The sequence below is a fragment of the Miniopterus natalensis genome, chromosome 1 (assembly GCF_054644295.1).
Source record: "Miniopterus natalensis isolate mMinNat1 chromosome 1, mMinNat1.hap1, whole genome shotgun sequence".
Taxonomy (NCBI): domain Eukaryota; kingdom Metazoa; phylum Chordata; class Mammalia; order Chiroptera; family Miniopteridae; genus Miniopterus; species Miniopterus natalensis.
Genome location: NC_142081.1, coordinates 80432536 through 80451928, shown reverse-complemented (window position 1 = coordinate 80451928; position 19393 = coordinate 80432536). Strand labels below are relative to the sequence as shown.

The following is a 19393-nucleotide window of genomic DNA, read 5'->3' as shown; positions in this document are numbered from 1 at the left end:
ACTATGTAATAGTTGGAGTCTTATTTTACACTTTTAGCCAGTCTTTCTACAGAAACACCTAATAAAGTAATTTACAGTAGTATAATTATTTTTTTAAAATTTATACTTAAAGAACTGAAGTAAAAACTATCTCCGTTGAGCTGTTCAAGAAGACAGGGGTGGGAGAAGGTAGGTTTACAGTTGTAATACAAATAAATAATACAATAATTAGTAATAATACAAGAAACTCTGTGTTTCTCGTACTCATAACTACAAACCTACCTTCCCCCACTCCTGTATATAATAATAAAGGGGGAAAGAAGGTGCATTTCACCTGCCACCATACACTACATTGTCACAGAATGATTTTTTTCTCTAATGTAAATGATCAAGAATGAAGCTTATGTATGGACAATGTTTATGGTTTCACTATCAGACAAAGTTACACTGAAATAAGCCAAAGACTGGTTTTATATTTATCAAGGCCAAATGTGCACATGGGCACATCTCTGACCAACTGGGGAAAAATAAACATGGAATCTTAGGATCCAAGTGAAATTTGTATTTCTACTTGTTCTGGGGCACAATTTACTTTTTATCCCCTCAATTATATTTTGAAAGAAAAACCTATGCATTGGAAGGAAATAGCCATCAGATTTTAGATGAGTACACTGAGGATTTATTAAATGAAAAGAAGACCATACAAATACAAATGTAGACATTTTCTACATTAACAGATAGGTACATTATATCTGATCTATGTGTTTAAGAATAGAGAAAGCAAAGGAGGAAGCTCTGAGTGAGTTCTCAAGTATCATGAGGCTCAGCAACAGCCAAGCAATGATGAAAACTTCTAACAATCTAGTTTCTACAATAGCTTCCTTTCCCCCTTACTGCAACAAAAGTATTCTTAAGTACACTAGTGCTACTGTTACCTGTCCTAGGAAGTTCGAATCCCCTATATCTTATTTTTATCTATTTAAAAACTATTCTCGGGTAAAATGGGTGAGTTCTATTCTCACAGAAGCACCCAGGAGCTATGAAGCCTGTCTAGGGTTAAACGGTAACAAGGCTTTTAACTGGAGCAAAGAACAGAACCAAGGAAAAGGATACTTGTTTGATCACACAGCCACTCTAAGAAACTTACATTTCATGTATGTGTGAAAATCCCATCTCTGAGGTATAAGAACTCCTGTTGCATTTTCTTAGCCTGTCAAGTTCCAGTTAAAATGTACATGATCATCATTAGGTGGATCCTACAATTTTCCTAAAATAACAGGAATTCCATTTGTCACTTTTAATTACTGTAACAATGGGATTAAGAAAAAAACAACAAAAATTCCTGCATTTTATTTAGTTTTAAACCTAAACAGAATGGCTCTCTCTCCTATTTCAGTCTTTTGTTCTCTATCCCTCCCCACCCTGCTCATCTGAAACGTTTCCTCTACGTTAGTAGGCAGATGTATCCTACCTCAACTCTAGACCATCTACTGAAAGGCTCTGATAAAGCAGTAGATCAAATGTGAGAAGCCCTGTGGAAATTTCACTTTCAGTCCCTACTTTCATGCTCTTTGTGATTCACTCCATAATGTTAACTACAAAAGGGAACTTATCAGGGGAAGTGCTGATTCTTAGGTTTAGAGATTCCCTTTTCTTCTTTAGCCTGGATCAGTCCCTTTCCATTGCACTGGGATGTCTCAAATTCTGGTTTAGGCTCCAATTTTAATAATCCTACTTTAATCCTTCCTTGGGAAAAAGGAATGACCTAGACAATTAAAACAATGCTTCTTTTCATGTCAAAGTGAGACATTTCTGGAGCAAGGTGTAAGCCAAAATTCTTTAATTTTTATCAAGAAGTGACTATAATTATATATCTATCAAATGTGGTAGGTATCTCTATAAATAAAAGTAGCTCTAAAGAGACCCGCTTTATATACTCAATGGATGAGAAGATGATCCACTATACAAATATGTAATGGAATTAAATTTTTAATAAAATACATACTTATTTGATAAAGTACAAGACTTATATTTCCTAAGTTAAATATGTATTTAATTTAAAGACATGTGTTATGATTTACAAATCTAGAATATTAAAATCTTAAAAGGATATCATTGTCCAAGAATAAAAATTAAGCATGTTAGTTGTTGGACATCTTACAATGATTGCTTAGGAGTCATCTGAGTCTGTCTTCCATATATAAATGACAATAAAGCTATATCTAATTAGATCTAGATTTACGGTGTGTCATCTAAAGCTGACGGGGGTGTTCAATTGTACATAAATTATCACAAATAAATGAACCATTTGACTGATTATTTGCTGAAGTATGTTTCATATTTCAGAGAGCTTTTAAATCTCAAACACAATAATTGTTTTGAAGAGCAATTTAAGAAGTTTTAAATCCTTCCATTTATTAGTCAGACTGATAACTCAAAGTCAACTTTCAACATTTATTAAATATTGATTTAAACTTTATGCTGAGTTAAGAATTTATGAAACTTATTCTTTGATTCACTCAACAAGTATTTATAAAATGTTTAGATGTCTAATATTGCCTTGCAACTTATAGTCCAACCAAGAATTTATAGGGAAAATATCACAGGTAAAGTTAGTAAGAAACAGGATAATTGAAAAGACAATGCAATTATAAAAATTCACTGATAGCTTTCATATTAAACTATGTAAGAATATTTTAGCACAATTATTTTTCAGTATGACTAAATTCAGATTCTGGAACCAGCAACAAAACTAAAAAGTTTGGAAAAGTCTTTTGATGAAAATCGTAGGCTTTTCTTTTTTAAAAATAAGAATAGCAGGGGTTTTTTTCTTTTTAAATCAAGAATCTGTGGAAATGCTCTGTTCCCCTTCCCTGCACCCAGAGTCATCTACTCTGTTTTATAATTCAACCTGCAAACAGATTAAGCAGCTGAGTTTGTGGAAAGTATGTTTGCTCTACACTAAGAACCCTTGTGTGACACTATGGCGACTCCCTTGACACCTCGAAGAGAGCTACAGACAGTTCTGACTCATCAGCAGGGAAACCAGGCTGAGAATTCACAATTTCTTTGTACCCTCAACTTCTTCATAGAAATCAGTATTTGGCGAAAAGGCAGGAAAGATGTTTTGTTAGCTTTATATGTTCTTCTTCTTTTTTCCTGTCAACACCACCCAAAAGACACAGTGTGCCCCATATTTTAAAATGAAATGTTTTGTATTAATCTTTGATACTTTAATTATGCAGTTAAAAATTAACAGAATACATACAAATTTTAAGTAACTATTTTTTTTTTTAAAGAAAAATATTGAAAGAAAGAAAATTTAAAGAGTGGATACATTTTTTCTTGAAAATTTGTTTAAAATTTACATTTTTTTCCTATATATTTTGTCCTATACGTTATATAGTTACAATTTATGAGGGAATTTGAATTGTATCAGTGTAAATCTGGCCCATAGTAAAGATGACATGTGATAAAAGATATTTTATTGTAAAACCTAGATCTTCGATAAATATTCTGACCTTACAAGCCTGGCTGTAAATCCTTTTAAGTAACTATGTGTAGCTTAGGCATGTTAAATATAGTCAAATACATTTAAAAAATCCTCTAGAAACTTTTGTTCTAGGCCACAAGAAGCCTATTTGTGGATGGAAGCACAGATAGAAAACAAAGTATAGTAAAATGAACCACAGGGTTTTAAATCTCTTGTGATGATAAGAACATCAATTAATGAATTGGTGTATCAGTGTTTTCTTTAATAAATGAGGATCACGAAGGGTCCTTGGAAAAACTAAGAGTTTTTCTTATAAAGTTCCTGTGCTCTCAACCAGCTCTTTAGTTCCTCTTCCTCCACATAATTCTCCCAAACTGAGTGCATGCAGGATCAGCAAGAGAGCAATTTAAAGCTAAACCACACCGTGCTCCTCTTCCTTAAGCATATACATTTTTAAAGAGAAATATGTTAGGAGAATAACCCAAGGGAATGGATTTTTGCTGATGAAACTTTAGGCATCATGACACCTGGGCCAAGAAGCTATTTTTGGATAATGAGGTCTGGTATTCATTATATTTTACTCTATAAGTGACTATCTGTCTATAAATATTGGTTGATGTATGGATGGCAATTGTGCACAACTTTCCTTTGCAGGAATACTCCCATAGGTTAAAACATTTAAGAAATTTTTTGACTCTGAAAGAAAATGAAATATAAATTTAAAATTCTATTATTAGAAATAGTATATGGCCTCTCTCCACTATTACTGAAGATTTCAGGAATTTTAAATGTAATTAAACTTAATGGAAGTTGGTGGTTAGACCAAGAGTTAAAAGTTGATCACTAGGAAGTAAGTTCCCAACTCTGAGGGGAGTGTGGGGAGTGGAGGTGCCAGTGAGGGGAGGGGGCATGAAGGGTCATAGTTTTCAATGAAATTGGTAAGCTGTGGGTACTGGAGTGGAATAAAAATTTTGAATCTAGGACTTAACGCAGATCCTAGCACACCTGAAGTTTTCATGTGCCTTCCTGACCGGCCTGCTTTGGCTTTGTTCGTCATTCTAGCACACTATTAAATTGTTCTAGTTCATTCGTTTATAAGCATTTATGGAGCGTGTACTTTACAGAGGCATTTGGAGGAGACGGGAATAAAAAGATGAACAGAACACTGCCCGTGTCTTGGGAAAGCTCGGTAATGGGTAATTTAGCAGGGGGTGAAACAGACAGAAAACAGATGTAAGAATGGTGATTACACAGAGATGATTGAGACCTCTAATAAAGGTATGGACTAAGTACTATGACCACAACAAAGAATACAAGACTAAAGAAACATTTTAGGGGTAACATCTAGACTGGACTTCAATGAGCAACAAAAATTTGACTAGGTCCTAAAAGGGGGGAACATGTTCTGAAAAGAAACAGCATGTGCAGAGATGGTGGGGGTCTCGGGAGGAAACGGTGCCGGACAGACGGGGGACGGCCGCTGACAGGCCTCCCGCGCCATGCTAGGTTGTTTACGCTTTAACTTGCAGGGGAGGAAGAGCCTCTGCAGGTTTTAAACAGGGAAGTAACATAAGTTTTAGTTTTAGTTTTAGAAAAGCCAACTCTAGTGGCAGCCAGGAAGATAAACTTGAGAACTACAGGCAGGCAAACAAGTTTTCCGAGTGTTCCAATAGCCTAGGTGGTGACGCTGAGGCCTAAATCAACGCAGTCAGCGAGTGAGGGTGGGTGGAGAGAGTCGGCAGGTGCTTACGCAGCGGACAAAGCAGAGGCTGATGGCTGAGCGAATGCAAATGGTACAAAAGAGCGAGGGGACAGGACAGCACTGGCACTGCTGCAAACCATTAACGAGGCAGGAAACACAGGACGGGGAGGGCTTCATTTTCCAGGGAGTAATTCTCAGCAAAAATACTGTGACAGCACAGAAGAGAGTCACTTAACTTTCTAGGAAGTTGGAGAAGACTCTGTAGAGAAGAGAAAACTGAGCTAGTCTTGCTGGTTTGATCAACTGATGATACTAATAATATAAACGAATGCTTATAATAGTAAGTTAACTGGTATTTCACATGCATTTTACATGCTATCCAGTTTATTCCTCACGCTAATCTTGCCTGTGAGGCCAGTGTTACTGTCCGAATCTTCTAACTTAGGATCTTTTGCTTCTAGGGTTGAGTAATTTGCCCTCGATCTCACAGGAAATAAACAGAAAAGCAGGGATTCAAACACAGGTCTGTCTGACTAGACTGCAAAGCCTGCCTCTGTCCTCCGTGCTGCACTGGATCTCATAGGATGGCTAAGCTTCTCACGGGGGAGAAGAGCAGAAGCTCCCAGCAGAGGAACCAGCGCATATCAAGGCATCAGTCCTGGAAGGACAGAGCCCTTCTAAGGAGTGCACGCGCTGGGGAGTAAAATGATGAGAGGAGGGAGTCTGTAACAAGCCTAGTTCTAAAAGCATTACAGACATTATCTCATATGATTCTCTTTTTTCTCATTTCACAATTTATTATTTTTTTCCTTTTTATTGAATTTACTGGGGTGACACTGATTAACAAAATTATACAGGTTTCAGACACACAATTCCACACACATCGTCTGTACATTGTCTTGTGTGCCCATCACCTCAAGTCAAGACTACAGCCATCACCATTTACTATGAAGCAGGACTATTACTGTCCATGAAGGAACAGTGTTTTGAAATAAAATGTCAAAGTTCATATACATACACATTCTGAATCTGAAGGCTGAGTTTTTGAACCACTATGCTGTGTTGCCGAAGATATATGGCCATCTTTTCTTATTTTTTACCATGATCATATATTACTTTTATAGTAAAACTATAATTAGAAGTGGGACATTGAATTTAACAGTTAGGAAATTACCGGTAATCTTAAGAACAATCCCAGTACAGGAGCTAGTCATTGTGTATTGAGTAGCAGAGGAGTAAATGAGAATGGAAAAATTCGAGGCAGTGAATATAGATCAGTTATTCAAGAAATTTGGTTGTGACAGGAGAAGGGGAAACATGAACATTTTAGTTTGAATTGTAATGATTGCCTGGAATACTGGCATATTTACAAAGAACCTTCAAAAATAACTGCTAATAAGAGAAATTTAAGATTGGCTAGAGAATACTAATATCATCTAACAAAGTCATATAAATTGGTTTCCTGGAAGGTTACCCTCTTAAATCCAATAAAACAGGCCGATGTTCACATTAACTGCAATGAAGATACACTGCCCAATTGAGGGTAATTAAAAGTGAAATATAGTGGATTGAATGTGAAAAGGAAAGCCTGACAATATTTCATCTAAGTCTTATTGCTAGAAGTCGGAATAAAAGATTAAACATTTAAATTAAAATTACTTAACATTTAATCTCATAAATGACATAACTGTTGCATTTAACCTCTGTTCATGAATTGATGCAGTTCCACTAAAAAGTTTTGATCTGTTGTGATTAAATGTGAAGAATAGGGCAATATAGTGTGCTTTTCAAAAGGTTAAACTTATTCAATTTAAAGCATTATCTGACATGATGTTATTTCTACTTCTTGGTGTACAAAGTTATTTCTTTAAAAATTATCATGATAGTTGATGAGATCTAGAAAGTAAAAGGTTGATGTGGTAACATTTCCAAAGAACTTTTTAGAAATATAATTGTTCTCTGGGAAACACTTGTAGGGAATTTTAGCTATGTATAGAAATTAAAAGATTACGTATAAAGAATTACACAAAACTGTAAAAATAATTACACTTGAAATTTGTAATTATTTGTAAATTTTAAGCAAATAGAGCTAAATCAGATCCTATCAAAAGTTACTGATTTATATTTTACATGAGGTAAAATCTACCTATGTCTTGGTGTTTGTAGAATATTAATGCACATTGTGAATAATTGATACAGTTTCTGACTGAATATAAGCCCAATAATTAAATCTATAAAAATATAATACCATAAATCACAAGTCTCAAGGCACACTGATAGCACAGATTAATATGTGTAATTCCTAATCTGTTTTAAAATGGTCTTGACCAGAGATTTACCTGACCTTGGGCTAATACTCAAAACATAATTTCAGGAATGTTGGGAAAATGGTTGAGATGATTTATTTTCAAATAAAAAGTGGTGAGAAATAAGTAACCTTGAAGTTAGCACTAATTCTTCATACGGTGAAACTGAAAAAAGTTGTTAAGGAAAAAGGTTTGTCTTAGAAATTGAAGGTGATTGGGTATATGAATGATGTAATGCTATTAACAATACATAGGGAAGGGCTCAGTTAGAATGACAAATTCTATTACATTAAAGCTGTGTTCGAAATTCTCCTACAATGTTCAAGTCCCATAGGTTACCAGGTGACTTCTTTGTCTGATAAATTTTTTGTTAACATTTTGCTGGCTATCATAAGGACTGACTTATTATGCAACTTTATTTAAATTTTAATAAAAATGCAAAGATCATTGAAAATTAACAAATATAATTACGCACTGTGAAAAGCTGTACTGAATACTTCTGAAGAACACTACACTGAAAATCAATTACACTGCACCTCATTCTGTGTGTTCAGGGGTCTCAGATTACAAAGTCACAGATGATCTGAATTCAAGCAGGATTATTGTGAAGCTAAATGAGTCAAGTTGGAAATTTGCCTCCTCCCCTTGCTAATAACTTTATTACTTATGAAATGATTTTAATAGTATGGGCTCCATAAACTGATGAAGATCAGATATCACATAAAAATGGCTTGCCCTAAACAGTAACCAAGATTCCAAACTAAATGTTTTTTTGATCCCAAATGTGGTTATGATAGGCAGTCAAAAAAAGTTCATTTGGCTCAATGAACTTTTGTCTTAAAGTATTAGTAGCGTGAATGATAAATAATATATTATTTAGTTGCTAAAAGAAAGTGTTTTTGTTTTGCCCATGCTTTTGAAATAGTGCGAGATCATTTTACTCACTTCTGGACCTTGTTATTGGCCGCCTGCGAGGCCTCCAGGGCGTGCTGAAGCTCTAAGTCCATGTTTGCTCGGTCTGCCAGGGCTTGCTGCAGTTGGGAAGCCAGTTCCTCATTTTGTTGCTGAGTGATCGAAACAATGTTCTCTCTATTCTTTAAGGCTTCTTCATAGGTACTAAGGGTATGGTTAAACTGATCCTTCAGATTTTCTTCTTGGGATAAAGATTTGTGCAAACTGACAAAATACAAAAATAAATAATTTGAACATAAATATGTAGGCTGACTGACCAGTAAGCCATTCAACAAAAATCTCCAGTTGGAAATATACATTTCTAAAAATCAATAAAGACATACTTAGATGAGTAAATGAAAATAAGTTTTACATCACAATATTACATTGATAATTATTTCTCTGCTTCTAGGCTGAAAGCTACGCAGACAAATGATTATCCACGCGATCAAGACATACAAAAAGATGCTGCAAGATGTAAATTGAATTATATCAGTGTAAATATTACATTCAATTTTCTTTAAAAGGAATAGCAGAAACTTGAAAAATAAAGTATCTTTAGGCGACTATAAGAATACAATAAGCCGACTGCAAAGAAGTGAGACGTAAGAGTGGGCATCATCAGTTTAGCAGATCCAGGGTCTATTGGGCTGAGCACTTAATGAGAATGAATGAAGTTTGTACAAATACCAATCAGCCTCATATAAAGCATTTTCTACTTGTCATAGCTGAGATATGAAAGAAGTTAAAATCATCAGTCAGACTGCACAGAAATAATATGTATTCGGATATATTTTCTTTTCGTTAATGGATCTTATGCCAAATACAGCCATTCATTAAGTTACACAGAGAAATAGCATATAAATTAAGACAGAATGCAGAAGAAAATGCAGACAAATAGAATCCTAAAATGCTAAAGGTCAAATCTTTGATATGTCATTACACCTACCACCTGAGGTTATTTTGAAATGGCACCAAGCACCTCACTCAATTAAATAAGGACATTTTGAAAATATAAATATTTAATAAGGGAAATTTAAAATCCACACAGGAGATGTTCTTTTTTATTAAATAAAATCATTTCAGTATATGCATACAAAAGAAATGTCGACAGGAGACTTAAAGTAAAACAATCTAACTGTATAATACAGATTGATAATGTGAAAGAAAGTAATATAATTCTTGAAGCTGCAAAAAGCTAGTCGGGGAACTTTCAGCACCGGCCGAATATCTCGTCTAATACTTTATTTAAAACTCTTCAAACTAAAGTAATTATAAATTTCTTCCTTTTGTTTAAGTAACTGGCAAGCCTCTCCAGTGCGCTCACTGTGGAGAAGGTGTCACACAGATGTCAGGACCTGAAACAGGGACAGTTAGAATTCCAAAAGAAATCATTTCAGGACTCAAATTAGTTCTTAAGAAGAAAGACTGCTGCTACTGTGGTCAACTGATTACTGCATGTAAAACAAGAATGGTGAAGAGTGCCACATTTGTAGAGTGTAAAAAATTGCCTTTACAGTTTTCACCTTATTTATCTCTTATTTCATTCTTCTCAGTTCTATCGACCCACACGTCTAAAGACACTCGTCCCCTGTCCATTTTCCCCTGCTATGTTCTTTCGCACTTTTTGCATCCTTCCTATTCCAACCTCAATTTCCTTCAGCCCACCTCTTTGTCTATTTGAAAGGTCCAAGAAAAAGAGAAACTAAACCCAAACAAAACAAAAAGCCTTGAGAAAGACAAGTCTGTTTATGTTTTTTAACCTTTAAAATATTATTACTTATATTTTAATTGTTAATTATATTTTAAATTACATAAAAGGCACAAATTTAAAGTATTCAGCTTGACAAAATGTAAAGAACAAAACACAGAACAAACCCACAAGAAGGCTGGCTCCCAGGGTTCCCTCCCAGTTGATTCCCCTCCCCCAATGTAATCACCAGTCCAACCTCTATTAAGATTAGTATTGCCTGTTTCTGAACTTTTGTCTGGCTTCTTCGATTAACATAAGGTTTATGAGATTCATCCTGTAGTTGCATGTAGTTTATTATTTTTTATTGCTATGAAGTATTCTCATATAAATAACCCAGAAATTATTTAACCATTTCACTATTGTTGCTATTAATATTCTCGTAAATGTCTTTTGATGGACCTAAGTACTCATTTTCCCCCAGTTTTATTGAGATATAATTGGTATAAGTACTCATTCCTGGAAAAGAATTTATCCATATGGTGTATGTATGTATATTTAGATTTAGTAGATGCTGCATATAGTTTCCCGAAGTGGTTGTACCAATTTACACTCCCCTCAGCAACGTAGGAGTTCCAGTTCAAACATACTCCCTTAGAGTGGGATTGCTGGTCTTTTTAGCTTTAGCCATTCTAATAGGGCTGCAATGATATTTCATTCTCTTTATGTTTTCTTTTGATGAATGTGATTTCTTAATTTTAATGAAGTCCCATTTATCATTGTTTCTTTAATGGTACTGCTTTGTGTGTCCTATTTAAAAAATCTTAGCCTACTCCATTTCTTTATATTTTAATCTTACATACATGATCTCACTTAAAACTCACAGTGGACCATCTTAGTTTGGGAATTCTGCATTTGTCTATATCTAAAACACTATTCAGTATGCTCTAACCAATTAAATATTAAGAATCAATAATTCAGCTTTTAAAATCTCATGATTAAGATCATGATATCCTGACTTAGTTCCTTAGTTCACCTCCTAGTCTTCTATCACTTAATCTAATATTTTTGGCAAATTTATACGTGATTATGATTTTTCTCTCAGATGAACCTGTGACTTTAATGCTCAAAAGCTACTCATCATTCAAAATGCCTTGGAAATCTTTAAATTCCCATCAAGACTTTTGCAAATAGAAGCAGTAGCTGGAGTAATCTCTTAAAAGATAAATTAGGTAATGCCACTTAGAATTCTGCGATAGCATCATATTGCACTCAGAATGAGTCTCTAAAAATCATAACAACAAATTACATATTTTAACTCAACCTCACAACCTATGAGAAGTCCTGTCAATATTTTTTTTTTTTTTTTGACTACGAGTTGAAACAAATAGAGGTAAGTAATTTAACTAACCTCACACACCTAGCAGAGTCAGAATTGGAACCCACAGCCTTTCTCCCTGGGCCAGGCCACTTCTCACTACTTGCCATGAGCCAGGAAGCCCTGCAGCACCTGTACCTCCTCACTTTTTAGCCAGACATTACGTTTCTCAAGCACACCAAGCTTTTTTCTGCTTGAGGCATTTGTTCAGTGCCTTTCCCTCTTCCACAAGGTCTCAGCACAAATACTGTTTTCTCAGATAAACCTTTTATGACTATTAAATATAAATTTTGACGTTCCCTCTTTGTTACTGTCTCCTTAACCCTAATCTTTTTCTTCTTAGAACTTATAATAATTTGTAGTTTTTTTTAGTTTCAGCTTGTGATTTACTCCCCAACTCCAACATATTAATACTCCATTATATTTTTTTACACAGGGCAATTATACTTTATGGAAAAAACTTGTTCCTTAAGAACTTCAATAAGTCAAAATGTATATAATTATAAAGACCTTTACCTACAAAAATCAGATGAAGTACAGGTGCTATGTTCCCAGCACATATAAATCTATAATCTCTGAAGCACCCTTTTGTTTTCGTGCTGTTTTCCCCTTCAGAGTTCTCTTCCCTAAACTGACAATAGGGCCACACTGTTTAGCTTTCTTCACTGAGTAATAGCACATTTAACTTCTTGTCAAAGGTGTTGATCTTCAGGTGCATTTTCAGCATGATAGCAGCATTAAATTTACTGGCGCTTCAATAACATTGTACGGGGAAATATTCTAAGTTACAGTAAGAATCATGATAAAACAACAACAGAATAGCCGTTAAATCTCTCTCGGAATTTCCTAAGCATGTAACCAATAGCGTGGCTCACAAAAACTGACACAGGGTGGCAACCCCCTGGTTATCATGAAGGTAAAGAGGTAATATCATAAGTGTCAATTCACTCTTCTAGTTTTAAAGGTTTGTGATTCTTAATAAATTGAACTTTTCTACTTTAGTGTAGAAAGTCAGACTTTAAAACTATTTTTGCTTAGTACTTTCATGTTATCATAGTTCCAACCCACAGCAAATGAGACTGCACATCACTCCTGCGCTGCTCACGGCACTGGGCCCAAGAGCAGGCGGGGCAGGAAACGCCCTTCAGCGGGCACTGTGCCAGCAAGTGGCCTGTGACAGATTTCCTTTCCGAAGTGGCTCTGCCTTCACTTCAGTGTCTTCTAGTCTATACCCTCATGTCTGTGGTCTTAACTATTTTTCTGGTCCCTGAGTCTTTGTACCACCTCAGCTTAAAATACCTTGGGATTTTCGGGTTTATGACTCACTTTAATGTTTTGCTTGCAGATATTTATTTACATTCTCCTCAGCTTGTCTGCTAACCAGTTTCTCTCTCAATTGTAATGTCACACATGAATTCAGCTTATTCTTGCAACTAGTACTTTTCCATTCATACCAAGTTTTGATGTTACTTTTCCTGGCTTCCTCTCTTGTCTCCATGATCAGATATTACTTAAGTCCTTGCATGAGATCACTTTACTCCCATCTTACAATATGCACCTACTCTTCTGCTTATGTTTCATTTATTTATAGTAGCTGCTCAATCAATAGTTTGTCCATATATACTGTTTTTAAAAATGGAATGAATATTTTTGCATTAAAAATTTAGAGGTAAGCTACCACAGTATATACCAGTGATTTTCAACCTTTTTATCACATGGCACACATAAACTAATTACTAAAATTCCGTGGCACACCAAAAAAATACATGTTTTGCCCATCTAACAAAAATAAAAAGGTATAATATTGATTCACTCACACCAGATGGCTATTGTTGTGTTGGCTGTTGTCATTTTTTTATTTGACAGTCTAAGGGAAAAGAAGCCAGTGTCCCTGACTAAATAGTCGGGTATTGCATGTTTTAAAAATTCTTGTGGCACACCAGTTGAAAATCACTGCTATAGACCAATAGTTATTAACTAGGAGTATTTTGTCCCTCAAGGGACATTTTGTAACATCTGGAGCTATTTTGGTTGTCACAAATGGAGGTGGAGATGCTGCTAGCACTTAGTGGGTAGAGGCCAGAGATGCTGTTAAACATCCTGCAATGCAGAGGATTCTCCAGTCCAGTATGTCAACAATGCCAAACCTGGTGCAGATGAAGGGATGCTGGGTTTGGACTTTAAAGAGGTAGATTCGAATTTCAGTTCTGTCATTCACTCTGTATGTCCTTAGGAAAATATCCATTTGAGTATTAATTTCCTCAACTCTAAAATAATGACAAAAATCCCATGGAGTTAATATGAGAACAAAATGAGGTGATCTATCTATGTGAAAATATCTAGCCCAATACCTGACAAAGAAGAGGAATTCATCCATGTATATTTTTTAAAAGAAATAATTAACTTTGTATAAAATCTTATATAATACTCAGACATTTTAGAAATACTTTGATGAAAAACAATTGCCTGTTTCTACAGTTTTTTTATGAATTGGGAGAGTAAAACTAGTTTTTCTAACCTTTATCACTGAACTGATAACATTCTTAAATCATTCTGAAAAAAAAAAGAGAGGCAGGTTTGGCTTGTTTTTACTGAATTAAAATAAATAAAGAGCCTGGCCAGGAGTGGCTCAGTGGTTGAGTGTCGACCTAGGATCCAGGCGATTGGAGTTCGATTCCTGGTCAGGGCACATGCCTGGGTTGCGGGCTCGATCCCCAGTCGGGGGCATGCAGGAGGCAGCCGATCAATGACTCTCTCATCACTGATGTTTCTCTCTCTCTCTCTCTCTCTCCCTCTCCTTTCCTCTCTCTGAAATCAATAAAGATATATTTTGAAAAATAAATAAATAAATAAATAAATAAATAAATAAATAAATAAAGACGAAGGTAGGAAAGGGAGAAGTATTATGCTACCTTGTTCTAAGTGTACATTTTTTGAGAGGACAGTGTCTGTTTTAATTTTCTTGTTTACTAAATCAATGAGTTTGATCTGAGTTTCTGACCTATATAATTTGCCTTCTCTTTGAAGATCTTTTAACATTTCTTGTAAGGCAGATGACTAGTGTCAAATTCTCTTGGTTTTTGTTTGCTAGAAAAAGTATTTCCCCTTCACTGTTGAAGGATAAATTGATTGGATATGGAATTCTAGTTTAATGTCCTAAGTGTTAGCCTGACATTCAAGGTGCTCCAAAATTCTCTTCTTTTTAGACTTCCTCCTACCTAACCTATGAAATAATTTTCTTCTAGCCAAATATAAGCTGTCTTTGAAGATGCTCTCACACATTTCAGTTTGGATTACTGCTCACATGCTTGCCTCCAGATGAATGCTCTTTCCCTGTCCCTCTTGTCACTACATAAGATCCACATGAACTGCCACAATCGTCATGAGGCACACTCCACACCCTGACCAACGAGACACTCCTTCTTCTAAGTTCCCGTAGCCTTTCCATATCCCTTAAAATATAATCACCACTTTATACTATCCTTTATAGCTACTGTACACTTAATTTATCTTCCCTGCTAGAGTCTAATACTGTTGAAGGAAGGGACCATGTTTTACTCTTCCCTGTTTTGTTCTAGGGCCAAACACAGTGGCTTCTCTGTAGGAGGCATATAAAAAGCATTTATTGAACATTGCTGCTTAAATGCTCCATTTGAACAAGGGGACTCTAGTATTATAGAAGAATCACATCAATTTTATTTCTTTTCCCTTTCTCATCTTAATGTGCAGCCCTACATGCCCCACTGCTTTCCCTCACTCACTTTCCATTCCATTCCATCTTTGGAGAATATTTTTGAAATAAACTTTCTGTAGTCTTATTTATTTATTTAGTTAGTTAGTTTCCCTCACACAAAGAGATATACCAGAAAAACATATCCCTAGGGGAAATGTTGAGATTTTACTGCCTATGTTTTCTTCTAGAATTTTTATGGTTTCGAGTCTTACGTTCAAATCTTTTATCCATTTTGAATTTACTTTTGTGTATGGTGTAAGGAGGTGGTCTAGTTTCATGTTTTTGCATGTACCTGTCCAATTTTCCAACAATATTTATTGAATAGACTATCTTTACTCCATTGTATGTTCTTGCCTCCTTTGTCAAATATTAATGGCCATAAAGGCATGGGTTTATTTCTAAGTCTCTATTCTTTTCCAATGATCTATATGTCTAGTTTTTATGCCAGTATCATGCTGTTTTAATTACTATGACCTTATATTATAGTTTTATATCAGGTGGCATGATACCTCGAACTTTGTTCTTTCTCAAGATTGCTGTGGCTATTCAGGGTCTTTTGTGGTTCTCTATATAAATTTTTGGAATATTTGTTCTAGTTCTGTGAAATATGCCATTGATATGTTGATAGAAATTGCATAATCTATAGATTACTTTGGGTACTAAAGATATGTTAACGATGTTAATTCTTCCTGTCCATGAACATGGTATATACTTCCACTTATTTGTATCTTCCTCAATTTCTTTCTTCAGTATCTTCTACTGAAGTACAGGTCTTCTACCTCCTTAGTTAAATTTATTCCTAGGTACCTTATCTTTCTGGATATATTTGTAAATGGTATTGTTCTCTTAGTTTCTCTTTCTGACAGTTCATTATTGGTGTATAAAAATGTCATTGATTTCTAAATATTAATTTTGTATCCTAGTACTTTACTGAATTTATTTATCAGTTCTAGCAGTTTTATGGAAACTTTTTACACAGCAAAGGAAATGAAAAGACAACCCACTGAATGGGAGAACACATTCACCAATGACACACATCTGATAAAGGTTAATATCTAAAATTTATAAAGAACTTATAAAACTCAACACCAAAAACAAACAAACAATCCAATTAAAAAATGGAAAAAGGAGCTGAAGAGGACATACAGATAGCCAATAGACATATGAAAAGATGCTCAATGTCACTAATAATCAGAGAGATGCAGATTAAAATATAGTGAGATATCATCTCACACCTGTCAGAATGGCTATCATCAATAAATCAATAAACAACAAATGTTAGTGAGGATGTGGAAAAAAGGGAACCTTTGTGCTCTGTTGGTGGGAATGCAGATTGGTGCAGCCACTGTGGAAAACAGTACGGAGTTACCTAAAAATTAAAAATGGAATTGTCTTATGACCCAGTGATTCCATTTATGGGACTATATCCAAAGAATCCTGAAACACCAATCAGAACAAACATATGCACCCCAATGTTCATTGTGGTGTTAGCTATAGTAGCCATGATTTGGAAGCAGTCCAAGTGTCCAACAGTGGATGAGTGGATAAAAAAGCTGTGGTACATTTACACAATGAAATACTACTAAGCCATAAAAAAGAATAACTCTTAATCATTTGCACCCAGTTGTGTCTGGCTCAGCAGTTGAGCATCGAACTAGGATCCAGGAGATCACAGTTGGATTCCTCGTCAGGGCACATGCCTCAGTTGTGAGCACAATCCCCAGTCGGGGGTGTGTAGGAGGCAGTTGATCAATGGCAACTCTCTCATCATTGATGTTTCTATCTCTCTCTCCCTTTCCCTTCCTCTCTCTGAAATCAATAAAGATATATTTAATAAAAAAAAATCTTACCATTTGCAACAGCATGGGTGGACCTAGAGGGTATTATGCTAAGTGAAATAAAGCCAGTCAGAGAAAGACAAACACCATATGATCATAGGTATGTGGAATCTAATGGACAAAATAAACAAAATAGAAACAGACTCATAGATACAGAAAATAGACTGACAACTGTCATAGGGAAGCTGGGGAGCTGGGTGAAAAGGTAAAGGGATTAAGCAAAAACAAAACAAAACAAATCTTCATAAAAAACAGACCACAGTGTTGTGCTTACCAGAGGGAAAGGTGGGTGAAGGCAGGTAGATGACAGTAAACGGGAGATAAATGGTAATGGAAGGAGACTAGACTTTGGAAGGTGAAAACACAATACAATATACAAATGATGTATTTTAGAACTGTACACTTGAAACCTATATAATTTTATTTAAACAATGTAAACCCCAATACATTCAATTAAAATTACAATAAAATAACCTTTTTGTATTAAGATCCTTGTAGAGTCTTATGCAGTTGCAAGAAATAATACAGAAAGATCCCTGGTGTCCTTCACCCATTTTCCTCTAATGGTAACTCTGTAAAATTATAGTATAATAACACTACCAAGATACTGCATTGGTATAATCACGATATAAAAGTTACCTCACCACAAAAATCCCTCATGTTTCCTGACATCCCTTCCCCTCCTTAAACCCTAACAACCATGACTCTGTTTCTCATTTCTATAATATCATCTTAAGAGTGTTATATAAATGGAAGGGCTATCTTTGGGATTATCTTTTCTCCATTCAGCATAGTTCTCTGGGGATTCATTCAGGTTGTTACATGTATCAGTTGTCAGTGTGTTTTGAGAATATGGTCCATTATTTCTAAATTACCATTTGTATGTGTGTAGAGTTGTTCATAGTAATCCCTTATCATTTTTATGTCTGCAAAGTCTATAGTAATATTCTCTTTTTACCTCCTGATGTTGGCAATGTTTCTTCTCTCTGCTCTTATGTGCTTTTTTCCTCTTCTTATCTTTATTATATTCTCCCTTTTGCTTGCTTTGCATTTATTTTTCTGTTCCCTTTCTAGATTCTTGAGGTAGGATTTTAGATTGCTGATCTGATACATTTCCAGTTTTCCTAAGGTATGCCTTTAGTGCTATAAATTTCCCTCTCAGCACTGCTTTGGCTATATCCCATTAATTTTGTCATGTTGTATTTTTACTTTCATTCACTTCCATGTATTTTTTAAAAAGTTACCTTTGAGAATTCTTCTTTGACTCATGGATTATTTAGCAATGTGTTGTTTAGTTTCTATGTGTTTGGAGATTTGCCTGTTATCGTCCAGTTACTGGTTTCCATTCTGATTCTATTGTGGTCAGTATTATTTCAGTTCTTTTAAATTAACTGAGGTTTGTTATGACTCAGAATATGATCGATCTTGGTATACATTCTGTGAGCATTTTAAAAGTGTATGTATTCTTCTTTAGCTCATGGCCTGCCACTCCAATCTCTTCACATAACTTTTTCCTCTGTGTGTGCCTCTCAAAACTCCCCCTGCCTCCTTCTTAAAAGCAGACATGTGATTCCATTTAGAACTTACTTTGATAATCCAGAATAAGCTCCTCCTGTCAAGTTCCTTAACTTAATCACATCTTTTGTCAAGTAAGGCAACACTCTAAGGTTCTAGTAATTTAATGTGGATATACTTGGGGGACCATTTTTGGCCTACCACAGTCTATAACATTGATAAACCTCTAGCCAGGCTAACCAAGAAAAAAAAGAGAGAAGACACAAATTACTAGTATCATAAATGAGAGGTCATTACTACTGATATCAGGGACATTAAAAGGATAATAAAAGAATGTTAGGAACAACTCTATGTCCACAAATTTAATAACTTAGATGAAATGGACCAAATTCCTTGCAAGATACAAGCTATCAAAACTTATACAAGGAGAAATAAATAATTTGAATATGTCTTTATTAACTAAAGAAACTGAATCAATAATAATATTCCAAAAAAGAAAGCACCAGGCACAGTGGATTCATCAGACATTTAGGGAAGAAATAATACCAATGCTCTACAATCTCTTCTAGAAAGTAGAAGCAGATAAAACTGTTAACTCAATCTATGAGGTAAGTATTACCCTAACACCAAAACCAGGTAATGACATTACAAGAAAGGAAAACTAACATACTAATATCTCTTGTGAATCTATAGATGCAAAAATCCTTAGCAAAATAGTAGCAAATCAAACCCAACAACATAGATAAAAGAATTATGCACTATTACCAAGTGGGATTTGTTCCAGGTATGCAAGGCTGGTTCACCATTC

At 35.0% G+C, this 19393-nt stretch overlaps 1 protein-coding gene across 1 annotated transcript in view; it reads right to left on the bottom strand.

Annotated features, from left to right (window-relative positions):
* Positions 1–19393, bottom strand: part of MIPOL1 (mirror-image polydactyly 1) — a 241455-nt gene that overhangs the window by 36010 nt on the left and 186052 nt on the right. The window contains exon 10 of the mRNA XM_016198454.2: positions 8426–8656. Within this exon, the coding sequence (XP_016053940.2) occupies positions 8426–8656 (231 nt within the window). The remainder of the gene's footprint in view (positions 1–8425; positions 8657–19393) is intronic.